This window comes from Leptonychotes weddellii, chromosome 6 (genome assembly GCF_054177405.1).
Source record: "Leptonychotes weddellii isolate Sample4059 chromosome 6, ASM5417740v2, whole genome shotgun sequence".
Classification (NCBI taxonomy): domain Eukaryota; kingdom Metazoa; phylum Chordata; class Mammalia; order Carnivora; family Phocidae; genus Leptonychotes; species Leptonychotes weddellii.
Window position 1 is genome coordinate 77,556,105 of NC_138374.1, and position 18,679 is coordinate 77,574,783.

The following is an 18,679-nucleotide window of genomic DNA, read 5'->3' on the forward strand; positions in this document are numbered from 1 at the left end:
GCCCTATCAATGCTCCCCCCACCAGGCACCCCCCCAGCTGTGCCCTATCCATGCTCCCCCCACCAGGGGCCCCCCAAGCTGTGCTCTATCCATGCTCCCTCCACCAGGCACCCCCCCAGCTATGCCCTATCCACGCTCCAGTTATCTCCACCTATACTCCCACCTCCTGAAGCCCAGCACCACCTCATCTGGATATTACAACAGGCCCCTCCCTGGGCCACCAGAACCCATTCTTGGTCTTTTCATTCATTCTTCACACTGTAGCTATAGTGATCTTTTCAAAATAAAAAACCTGTTTCCATCACTGTCCTACTTAATTTAACTGCTTTCATTCTCTTCCACCACTCACAGAGAAGTCCAAGATCCTTACCAAGGGTATGTGAAGTGCCTTCTAGTGCCTTCTGCTTTCCCTGCCAGCCTTTCTACACCCTATCTCTTCTATAGCCACAGTGTTCTTCTCCAGGTCCCTGCACTCACCGAGCTCAGTCACCCCAGGGCCTTTGCACGTGCTAGTCCTACCTGGAATACTCTCATCATCATGTAATCCGCTCATTGCTATTATTCTTAAAGTCTCAGTTTCCTCGGAGAAGCCTTTAAAAACCCCCAGACCAGGTATGCTTTGCCTGATACATCCTCCCTCAGACCTTGTTTTTTCCTTTTTATACTCACTGTTCTCCTAATCATTTACACTAGTGACTGAAATGCCAGCCACTCTGCCTCCCTCCTTAGTACACAAAAGGTGCTTAAATATTTCCTCAATTAATGAATAACCTTCTAAGAACTACAGATACAAACACTGACATACCTCAATTCTATTTATATGTTATCCCCATCTTAGAATTTAACAAATTAGTACCTGCATACGATAATATAACTATCTTGCTTTTGCACTCAGAACTAGACACAAGTATAAAAATAAGAAAACTGCATTCTGCCTTTGTCAAAGACTCAATCAGAAATACTCTTTTTCTTGGGGCGCCTGGCTAGCTAAGTCAGTGGAGCATGTGACTCTTGATCTCAGGGTTGTGAGTTCGAGTCCCACGATGGGTGTAGAGATTGCTTAAAAATCATAAAATCTTGGGGCGCCTGGGTGGCTCAGTCGTTAAGCATCTGCCTTCGGCTCGGGTCGTGGTCCCAGGGTCCTGGGATCAAGCCCCGCATTGGGCTCCCTGCTCAGCGGGACGCCTGCTTCTCCCTCTCCCACTCCCCCTGCTTGTGTTCCCTCTCTCGCTGTGTCTCTGTCAAATAAATAAATAAAATCTAAAAAAATTTCATAAAATCTTAGGAATGCCTGGGTGGTCAGTCAGGTGAGAGTCTGACTTGATTTCAGCTCGGGTCATGATCTCAGGGTCGTGGGCTCTCTCTCTCTGATAAATAAATAAATAGATAGATAAATAGATAAATCTTTAAATAATAATGATAAAATCTTAGGAAAAAAGGAAATACTCTTTCTTAGGAGGTATAATGGGTATGTAATAGATACTGAATGTTAATTTTGCAAGATGAAAGTGCAACATGACAAATTCTAAAAATTTGCTGCAAAGTGAATAAAGTTAATATTACTAAACTGTGCTCTTAAAAATAGTTAAGATGGTAAGTTTTATGTGTTTTTTTACCAGAATAAAAATGGTACTTTTAAATACACTTCCTTAAAAAATTCTCACTCCTGATTCTATTCAAGAGCTATTCTCTTTCAGGATTTGAACCCTGCTCTCCCCAGCCAGCCTTAAGCACAGAGACTCTCACACCCTCCAGTCTCTGATACAAGTCCTGTGCGGAGCGCCTGGCCTGCATGAAACACCACAGCACTGACTCTGAGTCTACAATGGAGTTTGGACAAACTGACAACGGCAGCCATAGTAACTGTAGATATCAGAAATGTCTGGATTCCAGTCAAGTGGACAAGGCAACTTTAGAGGAGGAAACGCTGACAAACTTCCTAAGAGAGTGACCGGACTTAACATGACCACAAAGTGACACCGTGAGCTTCCTGACATGATGCTGAGGACAGCTCACTGCCTAGGCCGTATTCTTGCCAAAGCATCTAACCTGACTGTCACCAGGAGGCAACAATCAGGAGTGTTCAAATTTCACAGCACCTGGAAAACACCACCGTCATGAAAGTGCTTCCTCCCCAAGGAGGCAGGCTGAGGTTACAGGGTCATGTGGACTCAGCCAGGTTCGATCCCGGAGTGGATTCTAGATGAAACACAAAACTACACAAACAACTACACAGGGACATCCTGGGGGCAACTGGAAAATCAGAACAGACTGTACGTTGAGATAGTATTATTGCATCAGTATTAAATTTCCTGGAATGGTGTGACACAGAATGACAGTCACGTTGGAGGAGGACTTACGGCTAAAGTGTCATCATGTCTTCAACCATCCTTCAAATGGCTTGGCAAATAAAAAGGTACACACGCACACAAATAATTTTCTCCAGAGGCTGAAGAAAGTGTGGACAGTGCTAGCGAGGGGTAAATCCAGCTGAAGGGCTTACAGACACTAACCATACTACTCTTTTAACTTTTCTGTAGGCTTCAAATTTTTCAAAATACAACCACCAACAAAAGCCCTTAAGGACTCTGTCGATGAGGGACACTGGGCAGATGAACAGAGGATTTTATCCAGCAGCAAAGATGGGCCCCGCTGTGTCTATGTCTCCATGTCGTTTGGGCTCTGGACAAAACAAAGGCTTGAGGAAGAACACAGTCCTGACTTCTAGAACTCTTACTGGACCATATGCGTCCTGAAAGCAAGGACTCCTACTTCTCTGCGTTCGTCGTATCACCCTCCACAGTGGTATGTGCACACGCCGTATGCTCAACCTGTTTGCTGAATAAATATGAACCATGGAAATGTTAAATATCACTGTGCTATGGGTTTAAACATGAGTGGACGAACCTGAATGGCTGAGTGACTGTGCAAGACCACGCGTGTGGGAACACAATCACCACGTGCTCGACTGTGGCTACGGCAACGGAGGGAGAAACTGGCCGACAATCCAAAGCTGAAGGACTTACGAGCCGGGAAGGAGGAAGGATAATGCCTTCTCCCCACCGCCTCTCCCACCCACGTGCCTAATTAGCACTTCTCTGTCCTGCATCCCCTGAGCCTCCCCTTCTCTGCAGCTCCCTCGCCAGCCCATGACTGTCTCCTCGCACTACACACCACTCTTCCTGAAAGCTGCTGGGGACCACAGATGCTGACACTGGCGTCACGAACCCTGAGCCAAAAGCCACCATGTATCCACTGAGCCGGGGTGGGCCAGCAAACCTCTCTGCTAGATTTCCGCTCCTCAGCCTCACCGGTGCCTCCCGCTGGTCTTTGCTTACTGACATACTGGTGGAGCTTTCTTTGCTCTACGGACACTCGACCCCACCTACTAGGACAGGCTGGTCCTGCAACAAACACACACAGCTTTCAGCTCTCTGGCTGCCTTTTGTCGTGACACCTGTGTCTTAAGCAGGTTAACGCAACAGGTGAAAGTTCGATGTAACCTCCATGTGGGCCAGTGAGCACGGCTCGGCTCCACGGCTCCCCACGCTATCCCTCAGCTGATCAGCCGACTGAGTGACACCAGCCGTGGGTTCCAAACCAACGTTACTGGCATGAGAACAAAGAAAGAAACTATGTGGTACTTCTCAGCCCTCGTTTCCAAAGCATTCAGTTCAGATGACACAGCAACGCACAAACTTCATCTTTCAAGAGCGTACCTTTCCCTGGAGGCTTCGTCTGGGATCCCGAGGCATATCTCTCGGTCGAACCTTCCTGCACGTCTCAAAGCAGGGTCTAAGGCGTCTGGTCGGTTAGTGGCTCCAATGACGAGGACCCGGGCCGTCGTGGCCATGGTATTCAGATCTGGTAAGAAGCAGATACAGGGTGAGCAGTGACCAAGACACCAGGATGGCAGACAACGGTGCTTATGTAAGTCTTGCGAGTGGTTAGAAAGTAATACATGTTTGGACGTCAATACACATAGAAAGCTAACATTTACTAATTATCCATTACGTGAAAGACGCGAGGAGAATAAATACACACTTTGTCCTCAAGCAGCTTGCAGTCTATTGAAAAACCCACCGAACAAATCTTGTGACGCATGGCGATGGGTATAAATAGAGCGTCATAGTGAGACAACAGAAGAGAGCACGGATTCACGGGCACATTCAGGGAAAGCCTTGAAGGAGGAGTAGGATATTCATAAGCAGGTCCACATTAATGAAGCTGTGCATGAACAGAGGCTGGGAGGGACAGCAGAGGCACACACGTGTGTGGTGGGCTCAGAGAGGGGGGCCGCCCAGCAGCGGGGAGTCTGGGAGAGAACGGCAGTGCAGGTCTCCAAAGAGCCAAGGGGCATGGACATGGCGGGGGTGGGGGAGGTGTGCACCTATAGTCTTCCATTGCTCTGGCGTCATCTAGAGACAGTTTTAGGAATGGCAGAATGCATGGCCCAGCAGGTCCCCTTCCAGTCTTAGTTCTTTCCACTGAGCTGGGGGGGGGGGGGGAGCGGGCAGCAGAGGTCTGACCTGAGGTCTGAGGTCACACTCCCCACAGGTAACAGTAACAAGATAGGAGGATGCTAATTCAGTACCTTAATGGCTGGGTCATGAGGAATCTGTAGAATATTCCTTAGCCCACAGGAGGCCAGGAAAGGTTTTTCTCAGAAGATGTGTGTGTTGGAAAGACAATTCTAAAAGTAGAGAGGAACAGAGGGGAGCAGAGCTCAGTGTGATTTGATAGCAGCCATCAGGGGACAAAGGACACAATAAGGCAGGAACGCGGGGAAGAAGCAGGAGAGGCCCAGCTGCAGGGCGAGGCTTCAGATGCAGCCCAGGGCACTAAATCATTCCCCGAGGAAGATGTGAAGGGCAAGGGGAGGGGAGAGACCAAGAGCACTCAGGTCTGGACAAGCAGGGAGGTGATGCTGTGGAGAGCACGCAAACAGGAGGGCAGAGGGACAGAAAGGGGAAATGGGTCTGGCCCGGGCACACAGAGCGTGGGGTACCCGGCAGGCAGCCGGGAAGAGGAGTGTGACACTGATCAGAAATCAAGGTTACGGATGCATTCTTGTTTCCTAAAGAGCTGCTCATCAGGCAGAAGGCAAGACGAGAAGGGCAAGTGGGAAGCCCTACAGGCCGCCTCTGTCTAAGGGACAGGAGAACAGCTAGGAGCTGCCGCAGAGCCAGAGCAAGGACACAAAGAGGGCACTGGCACTCAAGCCACGCGTGCCAACAACGCCCAGGACGAGGTGGTCGATGGGCATGAAGGCTCTCGAGAACCACTGTGCTGACGCTCACTGGTGGCTCGCTGCGTGCCAGGCGCTAGGGTGCAGTTGGCCCCTTGGCCAACCCCCGCCACCCCTCTAACAGGTAGGTTTAGAGACGAGGAAACTAAAGAACAGAGGTTCGGACAGATGAGCGCTGAAAGCCACCAGATGCGGCCACGAGAGGTTCCCCCACGACTGTCACAGGATTAGCCTCAGTAAAATGTCGGGGACAGACGAGTAGGGACAGGGTGTGGTGTAGACCGGAAACACAAGCCTGCACTTAGCTGACAGTGACTACTCCTTTGATAAATTTTGGCTTGAGTGAGACAAGAGGGCTCTTAAATACTTTCTGAAAACTGCATAAAAGCTCAAGGAAGAGATTCATGATAGGAGAGGCCACTGAACTCGAACATTCTAAGGAAAAGAGGTGGCACCTTGTAATCATGAGCCGCACACGTGCTTCCCGTGAGGCCGTTCTGGCTACGCCGAGCGCCCTGCACCAGGGCAGGGACGGGGCCAGAGCTGCTCCCCGGCGGGCTCACGTGGCTCCAATACCCACAGCTACAGCCGCGACCAGGGGCGCTTCCTTCTTCCAGGTCGGGTCACTCAGACACTGTGGTCTCGGTGAACTCTGAGCTTATCGGGGGTCAGTAACAGAATTCAATGAGAACAGTCATGGAAAACTGTGAAATCTTCAGGCATGAAAAATACCCTTCCACAGGAAATCAACAGTCAGCAATGGAAGCGCTTATGTCAAATGCTATTTTTTCCTGACGCATGAAAGATAAAAAAATCAGACCTCACCTAGGACTGGCTGGCATCTCCTGCCAGTGACTTCAAGATAAATCCCATTCTTCTTCTCCCTCTTCCCCAATATGATATGATCATGTTAAACTGACATTACATTAGCCACAAGTTTGAATTTTGGAATATTATGGAAGAAGCAAAGTCGTCTTTCTACACAGAACAAAACCTGTTTGTGGGACACCAGGTCTCCTAAACAAAGCACGCATTTGCAGACAGCCCATCAGCCATATACGTGTGTGTAGACATCTGGAGCCTAGCCCAGGCTTTGCCAATGATCCACTGAATACAGGTCCTGGCTCACTGTGCATCGCTTTCCTCACGGACAAGATAATATTTTAAGATGCTTTCCAGCTCTTAATAATTAGAGTTATGCCCAAGTTTAAGTTTCTGAAATTAGGTAAAATTAGTTCTCTTCAGTGGTCTCCTTGTTACCTTGTTTAAAATAATTTACTTAAAAGTTTCAAATTATTAAAATTCAAATTTGTTAAACTCTGAATTAATATTTTTAAAAAATTCTCAAACTGGAGGGGAAAAACCACCACCTGGGACAGACTACTTGGGGCATGACTGTGTCCTCTGAACTGTTGGAATGTTTTCTCTGTTCTGTTCGCAGAGGGGACCCTAACACACACACACACACACTGGAAACCCCAACTAACCCCAACTTTTAGTAAAGCTCTAGTAATGGGTCATCTGCCTAGTCCCTGTGCTTGTTCCTTTCTTCCACATTGTAAAATCTCTGAAATCAGAATGCTTCTACCATCATGGGATAGGCATCGTGTCTCAGTATGACTGCTGGTGTCTCTCTCCTTCTTAGAGAACCACGTATCTTACAACGGGTAACACTGTAGCTTTGATATGGTAATTCAGAACAGAGGCCTCAAAGCATGGCAAGAAAACTTTACTACGGGAAAATAAAGGAGCAGAATAAGCAACCTGCAACCAGCACCACAAGGAGCCCAAAACCTGTCCTACTTCAAATTATCTTGTGTACGGAAACCCCACAGTATTTCACCAGAGGCAGGATTTAGTTCCAAAAGTGTATCTACCTTCCCTCCAAATTTCTATCTAAAAACGAATGAACAAAACTGAAAAATAAGTTACAGACTGGGAGGAAATAAACGCGATACATTTAACAAGGAATCTGCTTCCATAACAAACTAAAATATTCCTTCAAACCAATTTTAAAAAATTCAGTAACACAGCACAGGCTGAGAAAGGGATTTGGAGTGATACACATAGTCAAGAAATATGGAAAGACGATCAACCTCCAGTGAAAACAGGGAAATGCAAAGAACAACAAGGTGAGATCTCCATCATCACCACCAACCTATCAACCATGAGAATATGGTGACAGTCGGGGTCATGGAGGGACCTGGACACAGGGCGTCTCAGAGGATGGGGAAATGCACACTGCAAACCCTTCTGAAGTCAGTTTGCCATTTCCCACAAAATTTAAAGTGTATAACCCTTAACCATCACCTTAATTTTTAGTATTTATCCTAGAAAAATATGTATGCACCAAACAGGCCCACTTAGGAGATTCCCTACAGCTTCTTGTAAAGCAAAAAACAAAACAACTTAAACATTTATCAAAATGGGAATGCTTATGTTCAATATAATAAACCTGTCCTAAAGAATACCACGTAGCACATGAGGAATTTGAGAAACAAGACAAAGGATCATAGGGGAAGGGAGGAAAAAATGAAGCAAGACGAAACCAGAGAGGGAGACAAACCATAAGAGACTCTTAATTTCAGGAAACAAACTGAGGGTTGCTGGAGTGGAGCGGGGGTGGGAGGCATGGGGTGGCTGGGTGATGGACATTGGGGAGGGTATGTGCTTATGGTGAGCGCTGTGAATTGTGCAAGACGGATGAATCACAGACCTGTACCTCTGAAACAAATAATACATTATACCTTAGTTAAAAAAAAAAAAAAGAATACCAGACAGCAGTTAAAAGGTAAATTTAAATGCATTAAAACAGCCACATTTCCAAGGAGCATTAAGATACACAAAGCAAGTCACAGAACAATGTGAATGGTGCAATCACAGCATTGTAAGAAGCAAAACAATGTTAGTGCTTGTGTGTATGTATAAACGCATTAAAATAACCATAAGATGTACTCCAAAAAATTAACAAGACAATCTTTTAGGAAAAGGATTTTTTACTCTCAGTGTTATTCTACCCGAATGTCTCATATCCTCACATTACTTACACTATTAAAAAACCCACAATTTATTATCTGAAAATGAATTATTTTAAACTGACCATCCATGCAGGTGAGGAGCTGGGCTACAATTCTTCGTTCCATGTCTTTTGAAGCAACTTCTCTCTTGGGGGTAATAGCATCAATTTCATCAATAAAAAGGACACAGGGTGCGTTTGACTGGAAATAAAAGTATCACAGAAGACAATCATAAAGACATTCCCCACACTGCAGCATAGTTCAGTCTTTATGTTTTAAAGAATCCTGGAGTCCGCCGGTCGTTCAGCAAACGAGCAGCACTCAAGAAGGCAGTTCCTGGCGTTATCACTTCTGCTTTCATCGGACTTAAGATGCTGCACAGAGGGCAGGGAGAGACTGCACACAGGCTACCACGCTTCCAACCCTCTCATCCACCCGTGCTTTGTGGTGAGCAAGTCACTGAAATTCTTTCATCAACGAGGCATATCCTCGATGCTACGAGGTATGACCAGTGAGTGAGCACACGCTGAGCCAGAGAACCAGCAGCGGCCGTGAGGACCGCGCTGAGGAAGGGAGGGAGGGGAGTCCCCGGTACGCCGTGTGGACGACGAGCACCCTCCCCGTGCGTGTTCTTCAAGGCGCAGACTGGACAGAGTGGAGACAGGAGGTTCAGACAGAAGCACCAACTGCCGGGAGCAGAGCCACGGCGGCCAGGGGCTGGGGAGGGAAGGCACGGGTCGGTGGCCCGAGAGCATGCGTTCAGGCTGGGGAGATGCTGGGGGTGACAGTCACACAACGCGTGAGTGTCTTACTACAATCACAGAACTGTACTCTTAAAAATGTTTAAAATGGCAAGTTTAACATATTTTACCACAATAAAAACAAACAAAAAGAGAGGAAGATCAGTTAACATGAAAAATTTAAATAAAAATATCGAGAGATGCAATCACCAGCACGCTCATTCCTAGTTCTTCAGTGACACTGATCAAGCTAAGGGTCAGACTCTCAGCCCGGCTAAGGTGTCTCAACACCACGGGGACCACGGCAATTTATAGGGAAGATCTGGCCCATCACTAGCCGGCTCGCTTCCCAATCCTCCCGGTGACGACTCGGGCACGGGAGCAGCGAGGACTGCTACAGACAGCACCCAGGTACGGAGTCAGGTCACAGACAGCAAAGGTCTCGGGGGCGAGGACAACAGTATCTGCCCAGGACCGGAAAAACTCAGTGAGAAAAAGAGTAAGAAAGTAAGTGATGGTCATCAGAATTCAGCCAGAGGAAAGCCTACAGTTCTCAACAAAGAACCACGTGATCCGCTTGGACCGTTTTTGTTCTCTGACCCACACACCCAAGCGTGCTCTGTTCCATCAGGTAATAGAGACTGGTAGAGAGGGGCAGACCCTGTGTTTACTGAGCATCTGCTGTCACTCGTGTTTTAACAGCAGGATTTACAGTTAGGATAAAATCCGATCTGTAATTTCTCTGTTAACAGGATTTTCTTTTCACTGGTTCAATTAGGCAAACAGAGAAGAGTTTATCCTGGCATTTCTATGGCTACTTTTATAATGTGATAATCCTAAAGATGAACAATTTTCACACAACTTACAAGCTATTTGCTAAACTTAATTTGGGGGAAGTAAAAGTGAAAGGAAATACCACCAGGATAATCTATTTTCAACATATACCCAGTGGCTATGACAACCCAGAACTCCTTGCCAATTACAGTTCTGCCTGACAGCAGATTCAACAGATTAGTTTGGCCAACAGTCTGTACCGTGCATCTACTTTAAGTATTTAGCCATCGCGAGTTCTCTGTCATAACCACAGGTGACCCAACGACCCGATGTGGGTCGGACTCACCACAGCCTGCTCAAACAGCTCCCTCAGCTTCTGCTCAGACTCCCCAGATACTCCGGACACAATCTCCGTGGCAGCTACCTTCAGAATCGGGAGGTCCAGTTCCTGGATAGAAATACGTGAAAGAATCACCACATTGTCAGAATTTATCTTCCCTACCTGTTCCTCATTCAGTCCCTCTCTCAAAATTTTATGTTTTTTAAATATATTTTTTTAAGATTTTATTTATTTGACAGAGAGAGCACACAAACAGAGGTAGTGGAAGGCAGAGGGAGAGGGAGAAGCAGACTGAGCAGGGAGCCCGATGAGGGGCTCAATCACAGGAGCCTGGGATCATGACCTGAGCCGAAGGCAGACACTCAAATGACCACCTGGGGCACCCCTCAAAATTTCATTCTTTAAATGCCCAATTTTCTGAGAAACTTCATCTTTTTGTGTTGGTCTGATGAGAAACATTATTTAAAGATCTACGGTTTTAGGTCTTGATCCCAGGACCCTGAGATCATGACATGAGCCGAAGACAGACACGTCACCGACTGAGCCTCCCAGGCGCCCCGGCCACTTGTTTTTACTTTACTGAAGGCACTGTGCAACCCCGTTTGTCAACTCTTCGGAGTAAAGGGTCTTGACTCTCCAGAGATAGGCTCCCCCTGCTTAGACTGAGCCAAAACAATTCCAGTTATTTCTCTGCTGGAAAGGATCGGAGGGGTCGTGACACAGTTGTGTCCCACTGGCCCGACTGGCACGTGTCACCGGGCCCCCAGGGAAGGAGCCTGGTATCCTTCAGAAGATAGGTTCCCGAAGTGAAGGAGGGGCAAGTGCCGCTGCCGCCCCCCGCCCCGTGCCCCACCCGTAGCACACACAGCATCCAGCCTGCTCGTTCTACTCCTAACGGTTCTAAAAATCACCGTGTCAGCCACGGGAGTCCCACAGAGACACCGCCCGCGTGCTGCACCCCGAGTCCCCCACTCGTGACTGCCGTGACTGCGGTCGTTTGCTTGGGTGATGGCTGCCTCATGCGGCCTCTCCTACGAGACTGGGTTTGCTGCACTCATCCCTGTTTCAACGTCTGCCATGCGGCGGTCACATGACCGTTTACTCAACAAAGGAACCAATGAGGCAAATCCATTAGTTCTCCTGTAAGAACGAGCTCCCGGCACAGAGCACTAACCTATTCGTCACTGGTATAAAACACTATTCTTCAAACTGTAGTCACTCAGACGTTGTGCATTTTACCACCCAACACAGTTTCTGAAAAATCTGATAGGACAAAAATAAGATGGCTACCTTTTCATTTTGCCACCTAAGTATGATCACCATTTTAGAAAGGCTATTTTCACACTAAAAAGTACAAGAACATGGGGCGCCTGGCTGACTCAATCAGTGAGTATGTGACTCCTGATCTCGGGGTCATGAGTTTGAGCCCCACGCTGGGTGTAGAGATTATTTAAAAATTAAGAAAAAAAAATCTAAAAAAAAAAAGTATAAGAATATGACTCGAATAGAAATTTTGAGTAAATTTAGTTCTGGGAAAAACAATACAATCCTTAGTTTTCTCATTTACTGCTTCTGAGAACCATTGGCTTAAAGGGAAAGAGAAGTAACTGAAACAAACTGCGTGCTGCAAGAAGGGTGTTTAGGCCCCATCACCTTGCTTCTCACCCAGCCCCTGCCGTCTAAATAACTGACTGCTCTGAAGCAACAGCATCTCACGAACAGCAGCAGGATGGGTAGAAATGCAGAGGGGCCGGTCCTCCGGAGAATATGCCACGTCTGGTTCAAGCTGACCGAAGAGGAACAAGGACACATGGAACAAAAGCAACCGAAGCAAAGGCACGCAGGCAAACCTCACCCCAGCAACGGCGTGTGCGAGCAACGTCTTCCCGCAGCCTGGCGGCCCGTGAAGGAGGACTCCGCGCGGCGGGGTGGCGCCCAGGTGCTGGTACACCTCGGGGTGACGCATGTGGATGAGCATCTTGCACACCTCCTGGAGGGAACGGACAGGAAAGAAGTCTTTCTCGGCCCAAGAGGAGAAAGAATCCGCATGGAAGGAAAGTCTATTCTTTTGGCAAGTTTGAAGCCCGGTCTGAAGCCCAGCTCTGGTGCCTAACGGACTCCAGCAGGAACCTCTCCGCACCCCTTCTCCCAGCTGTCATAACATCTACCTCACAGCCTCGCAGACGCGACTCGTGGTTAACTGGAACAGAGCAGACGTTCAGTAAACAGTAACCGTCACTCACTTCTGCTAAAGCAGTATCACCCACAAAGCACGCATCTTCCGCACACCATGATCCCCGTGGTGGAAAAGTGGAAGGTGCTACTCTTCCTTTACCCCTCAGCACCCTGAAGGTACAAGCCAGGGTTGCCCTTCTCCCCTCACCCAGGCTCCTTTCCACCCCCAGTTCCTACCAGAAACAAAGCGGCAATAAGCTCATCTGAGTAAATTCTGCACTCAAACTAACCTTTAACGTCGTATCATTGCCTCCAACATCTTCAAACTTCACCTTGGAGACCTGTAACTCTAGCCCCTTGGCTTTAGCTGGTACACAAAAGAGGAGAAGGAAACATTAGTGATTCAGTAGTAATTCAGAGTTCTATTGAATAATGTCTCAGCAAACCGAGGTCTATGGGTCACTGAAGGCTTTTCTTATAGACATCACTGCACACGGCAGGTACCCCGAGCACAAGGGCTGGAACGGAGGACGCCGCTCCCGAAGCCCATCCCACACCCCCACCCCCACCCCGCCCCAGCCCCCAGGACTCGCAGCTCACCTTTCTGCTGCAGGACAGCTTCTATTTCTCCATCTGCTTCCTGAAGGTCTTTCTTCCTTTTGCTTCCTTTGCTCTTCAGTCTGACTTTCCTTTTTTCACTACACTCCAGAAGAGAAGCATCTTTGGGATTCTGGAAAGAAAAGAAATCTCAACATGCCTTGCTTGACATCACAATACCAGTGATGTTTCCATCAACACGGGCATGACTGAAAATAAGGCATTCCCGGCCGGGCACTGGCACCTATGCCCAACCTCCGTGCTCAGGCATGGTCTCTGCTGCGGATCGGCCTTCTTTTCTGCAGCTGAAAGCTCAGTTTCTATCCCGCACGTGAAAACTTCCTTTCCAGACTCCTCCAGTTAGAATTAACCTCTTACTCACACTCCCAGAACACTGCATTTGCAAGTGCAGGATAGCCTGCCATTATCTGCCTTGTATGTGAGCACTTCTGTGTCTTTCACGGAACTGTGAGCTTCTAGAGATGAAACACTAACGTTCATCTTGTACTTCTCACCGAGCCTTTCACCAGTGGGTCTTCATGTGATGTCTGATGAATCACTAAATTAAACAGGACTACAGAGCTGCTTTGAAAGCCATAAAAAAGTATGATTCAACGTAAGAGTCAAGCTGTTTCCTTAGCCTTTGCAATAATGTTCTCTAAAAACAGATGATCAGGGCACCTGGGTGGCTCAGTCGTTAAGCGTCTGCCTTCGGCTCAGGTCATGATCCCAGGGTCCTGGGATCGAGTCCCACAACAGGCTCCCTGCTCGGCGGGAAGCCCACTTCTCCCTCTCCCTCTGCCCCGCTGCTCCCCCTGCTTGTGCGTTCTCTCTCTAATAAATGGATAAAATCTTTGGAAAAATAAAAATTAAAAAAAAAAATTCAGTCCCTCATTTACACTAACCACATTTTGAATGTTCAAGAGCCACACTAACCGCATTTTGAATGTTCAAGAGCCACACGTGGCTAGCACTTACCACGCTGGACAGTGAGCCCCAGGGGCGTCCTCAGGGACTATCGTGGGGCAGATTACTGTGAATCCTCTCATTCTCTCGGGCGTTAAAAACTAGTTAAGGTTGGTGCCCAGTGTGTTCGCTTTGTGGTAATTCATCCAGCTTTACTTTTATGTATGGTACAGTTCAACTTAGGTTAAAAAAAAGGGTGTCTACTAATTCTGTACATTTTTGTGGTGTACCCATTTGTGCAGGCCCCCTCAAAGCATTACCCTAAGCTCAAAATGAGCCATACGCTGCTTCCGCGCTAACTTCCCTTCCTCCGACAACGACCAACCTTCTGTAACACATGCCCAAGGTACCTGTTCTTTAACCTGCACTGGTAAATGCACCTTGGAAGGCTCATCAGGCACTAATTCAACAAACTGACAACTACATGTCAGATGCATTTTATTTCTTTTTATTATTTTTAAGATTTTATTTGTTTTAAAGAGCACACATATGCATGCACAAGTGGGGGCAGAGGGAGAGAATCTCAAGCAGGCTCCACGCCCAGTGCAGAGCCCTATGCTGGGCTCGATCCCAGGACCCTGAGATCATGACCCAAGCCAAAATCAAGATTCAGACTTTCAACCAACTGAGCCACCCAGACGCCCCGTTAGCTGCATATTAGTCAGGGAGACATTATTAAACAAACCAAAGGTCCTGTTCCCCTGAAGTGGACATTCTAGTGGAGAAAGTCAAAGAAAAAACCCAACTAAACAATTACACAGCAAGTTCTAAGTGGTCCTAAGTGCCTGACAAAAAGGAGATGAAGCAAACGGTATCCAATGACATGGTATTTTACACATCAGGAAAGGACGCTGCCAAGATTCCAGGGAAACAAGATGTGAGTCACAGGAATCTGGGGACAGTTCCAGACAGAAGCACAAGTGCACAGGCCCAGGTGAGCGTGCGTGGCGTGTTCTAGAAACAACCCAAGGCCATGGAGGCCGAGGAGATGACTGAAGAGCCAGCAGGGCAGCTGCGCGCACACGGCTTTGCTGGCCACTGTAAGGCCTTTTTTTTTTTTTTTTTTTAAAGATTTTATTTATTTATTTGACAGAGGGATAGACAGAAGAGCACAAGCAGAGGGAGTGGCAGAGGGAGAGGGAGAAGCAGGCTCTGCACTGAGCAGGGAACCCGATGCGGGACTCGATCCCAGGACCCTGAGATCATGACCTGAGCTGAAGGCAGATGCTCAACCATCTGAGCCATCCAGGCGCCCCATAAGGCCTTTGATTTTAGACTGAACGAAGCCATTTCTAATACATGAATGAGAACAATCTGACTTGTAAAAACAACATCTATGGGGCGCCTCGGTGGCTCAGTCTGTGAAGCGTCTGCCTTCAGCTCAGGTCATGATGCCAGGGGCCTGGGATCCAGCCCCGCATTGGGCTCCCTGCTAAGCGGGGAGCCTGCTTCTCCCTCTCCCTCTGTGCTCTCCCTCTCTCTCTCAAATAAATCAAATCTTAAAAAACAAACCAAAAAACGACATTTGTGTGTGGAGAATAAAGTGAGGGGAGATTACTTAAGTAGTTAAGGCTTGGACTTGGACAGAAACGGTGGCAGTAACAGGACGTGCCCATGTTCTCTGTGTGCTTCCAAATCCCCACACCCTTCATGAAACACAAGAGTCTGCTGATGCTACATTCAGGAAAAGGGGGTAATGTGCTCCAACTACTTAGGGCTAAATTCCACAACAAAAATACCTCTATCTCAGATCCTAGCTTCTTGTGATTACTCTTCTCATCTGTCACGTCCATCTTTCCACCAGTTCTGTCGATAAACCACCCTCCCTCAGAACCTCTGGCTGGGGTCTTCAAGGGGATGAAGCGTGTTCCGGAAGGTGTCCACAGGCTCGAGCCAGTGGTTTCTCTGGGCTCCATCTCGGGAGTCCTTGAAACAGATTCAGGATGTCCTTTCCGATATAAGGAGAGCAGGGAGCTGTTCATGTGATTTGCTGCCTGGCAGAAACACGACATCAGCATGAATTCCTCCCAGGTCCTTGTGGAAAGCTGGTTACCAGTACACTGCACTCCCCACAGCTTCTCTCATAGCATTTTAGCCAGAAAACACTGGGGTCCACAATAAGACGCTTCAAACATTTACTGTTCATAAACAATGTCCCCCCCTTCACCTCAAGTTAATGCACCAATTCATACATGGAAGTTAAATAAAACCAAGTAAGTAAGCTCGCTTTTAAAACGTACAAAAGAATCAGGTATAAAAATGAGCTGGTTGTCAAGGAGAGTCACTACTAGCCCATCAAGTCAATACTGGATCAGAATAACTCGTTATCGTCCTGACTTTGTTAATAAATTAAAAAACTGAATTACCGTTGGGGAAAAAACAGTAAGCTACAAATCATCTAGCAGGGATGCCTGGGTGGCTCAGTTGGTTAAGCGACTGCCTTGGGCTCAGGTCATGATCGTGGAGTCCCAGGATTGAGTCCCACATCAGGCTCCCTGCTCAGCCTCCTCTGACCCTCCCCCCTCTCGTGCTCTCTCTCTCTCTCTCAAATAAAATCTTTAAAAGAAAAATCATCTAGTATATTATTTCTACATTTCCCTTTAATTGAAACCTACTTCTTGGCAATGCCAGCCCTTTGGTAGAAAATGTATCCTTTTCTCAATTTTTACTGTTAATTCCCCTTTCTCTTCCCATGTGCCCTTATTTCTGGCCACTCTCTTCCCCTTTTTCCCTATGAAATAGGCTATAAACACAAATACTGAAAAGATAGCCATCCGGAGATTTCTTCAACACTATACACAGAAGTATTTTAATTATTTATTGATGGAGATGTTCAAAGTCTCTGATTCTATTCCACACTGATTTTTTTAAGGAGGGTTCATAATAATTTAAAAAAAAAGAAAATCAAAGTGGGTCCATTAAATGTCTGGCTTACCTGTGGATCTGGGTAGTCTTCCATATTTGAATCATCATCTGAATAGCTTTCAGTAAACCTCAGTAAGAAGAGGGAAAGAAACATTTTAAAGGCTTTTCTCCCACATTCTAAAAAATTACTACCCTAAACAAAAAATATACTAAGGCAAAATATTATGGTGGTTAAGGGTCCAGGCTCTGGAGTTAAAAGAAATCTGGATTCAAAATACAACACTGCTGGTTTCTAGCTTCTACTTAATCTCTGTGAGGATCAGCTTTCGTATCTATAAAGAGTAAGAATAAATAATGTCCACCTCACTGGGTTATTAGAGGATTCAAGAGAAGCTCCCCAAGTCCTTAGAGTACATAATAAATGCTTAATAAACTGTGGTTACCTTAATCCTAGCAATAAATAAAAGTGAAATGCAAATTCCTATCAGACCCAAGGGTCTCATTAGGAATATCAGAAGCCCAAAAAAAGGAAATATTCCAGCAAGCCATAATTAAGTAATTGTGTAACAAATTCACAAATTCCACATGACCCAGTCACGTGACCAGGTACAGTTTTCCCAAGTCTGTCCATGAGAAATGAAGGTACAAAGAGGTTTTCATATCATAAAGCGAGGAACAGGCATAAATCCTAATAACTACAAACTGAGAATGCAGTCTCAGTTCATCATAACCCAGAGTTGATATTGAATAGCTTCAAGTAACTACAGGACCCTGCTACTATTTAATAAAATGTCTTTAGAAAATAATTAAATAAGAAAAGGACTCTTCCTAAGTAAAAAGGTTTACATAAATGCTATGACCCACCTTCGTAATTCAGACATGAATTCTTTTGTTTTTCATTAAATTCTATTAACATAAGTTTGGGTTTGTTTGTTTGTTTTTTTTAAGATTTTTATTTATTTATTTAACAGAAATAGAGAGCACAAGCAAGCAGAGCGGCAGGCAGAGGGAGAGGGAGCAGGCTCTCCGCTGAGCAGGGAGCCCGATGCAGGGCTAGATCCCAGGACCCTGGGATCATGACCTGAGCTGAAGGCAGCCGCTTAACCGATTGAGCCACCCAGGCGCCCCAGTTTGGGTATTTCTAATCAATGTAAAGAAGGTGGATTATTCAACTATTTGGGGAAAAACCCATTCTGCCCTATGAGTCACACCCTACAAAGTTAATTACAAATGGATTAAAGAGTTAAATGTAATGCTATAAATAAACAAAGAAAAAGTATAGGCAATAATCCCATATACTCCGGTGATAGGTCTTTCTAAGCACATCCGCATCAACCATAAAAGAAATGACTGACAAATCTGACTAGGTACAGATGCAGAACTTCTCTAATCAAAAGACACTTTAAGGGGCGCCTGGGTGGCTCAGTCGGTGAAGCGTCTGCCTTCAGCTCAGGTCATGATCCCAGGGTCCTGGGATGGAGCCCCGCATCGGGCTCCCTGCTCAGCTTCTCCCTCTCCCACTCCCCCTGCTTGTGTCCCCTCTCTCGCTGTGTGTCTCTCTCTCAAAAAAAAAAAAAAAAAAAGACACTTTAAACAACAATAAAAGGCAAATGGCAAAATGGAACAGTCTATAATACATATAAAAGGAGGTGCTATTAGAAATAAGTCAGAGAGTGGCGCCTGGGTGGCTCAGTCGTTAAGCGTCTGCCTTCAGCTCAGGTCATGATCCCAGGGTCCTGGGATCGAGCCCCATGTCAGGCTCCCAACTCAGCGGGGAGTCTGCTTCTCCCTGCTCCCCTTGCTTGTGTTCCCTCTCTCCCTGCCTCTTTCTGTCAAATAAAGAAATAAAATCTTTAAAAAAAAAAAAAAGAAAGAAGTCAGAGAAAGACATGTATCATATAACCTCACTGATATGAGGAATTCTTAATCTCAGGAAACAAACTGAGGGTTGCTGGAG

The 18,679-nt window shown here is 46.6% G+C and overlaps 1 protein-coding gene across 19 annotated transcripts in view; it reads right to left on the bottom strand.

Annotated features, from left to right (window-relative positions):
• Positions 1-18,679, bottom strand: part of NVL (nuclear VCP like) — a 95,042-nt gene that overhangs the window by 66,043 nt on the left and 10,320 nt on the right. For all 19 annotated transcript variants that reach the window (XR_014146027.1, XR_014146026.1, XR_014146028.1 and 16 more), the window contains 8 exons: positions 16,793-16,850; positions 15,597-15,851; positions 12,895-13,024; positions 12,585-12,661; positions 11,975-12,109; positions 10,126-10,227; positions 8,349-8,466; positions 3,720-3,864 (listed from right to left, as the gene is read on the bottom strand). Coding sequence is in view for 13 of the 19 variants with exons in the window: in XM_081823013.1 (XP_081679139.1) it covers positions 3,720-3,864; positions 8,349-8,466; positions 10,126-10,227; positions 11,975-12,109; positions 12,585-12,661; positions 12,895-13,024; positions 15,597-15,851; positions 16,793-16,850 (1,020 nt within the window). In the remaining 6 variants the exon portion in view is untranslated. The remainder of the gene's footprint in view (positions 1-3,719; positions 3,865-8,348; positions 8,467-10,125; positions 10,228-11,974; positions 12,110-12,584; positions 12,662-12,894; positions 13,025-15,596; positions 15,852-16,792; positions 16,851-18,679) is intronic.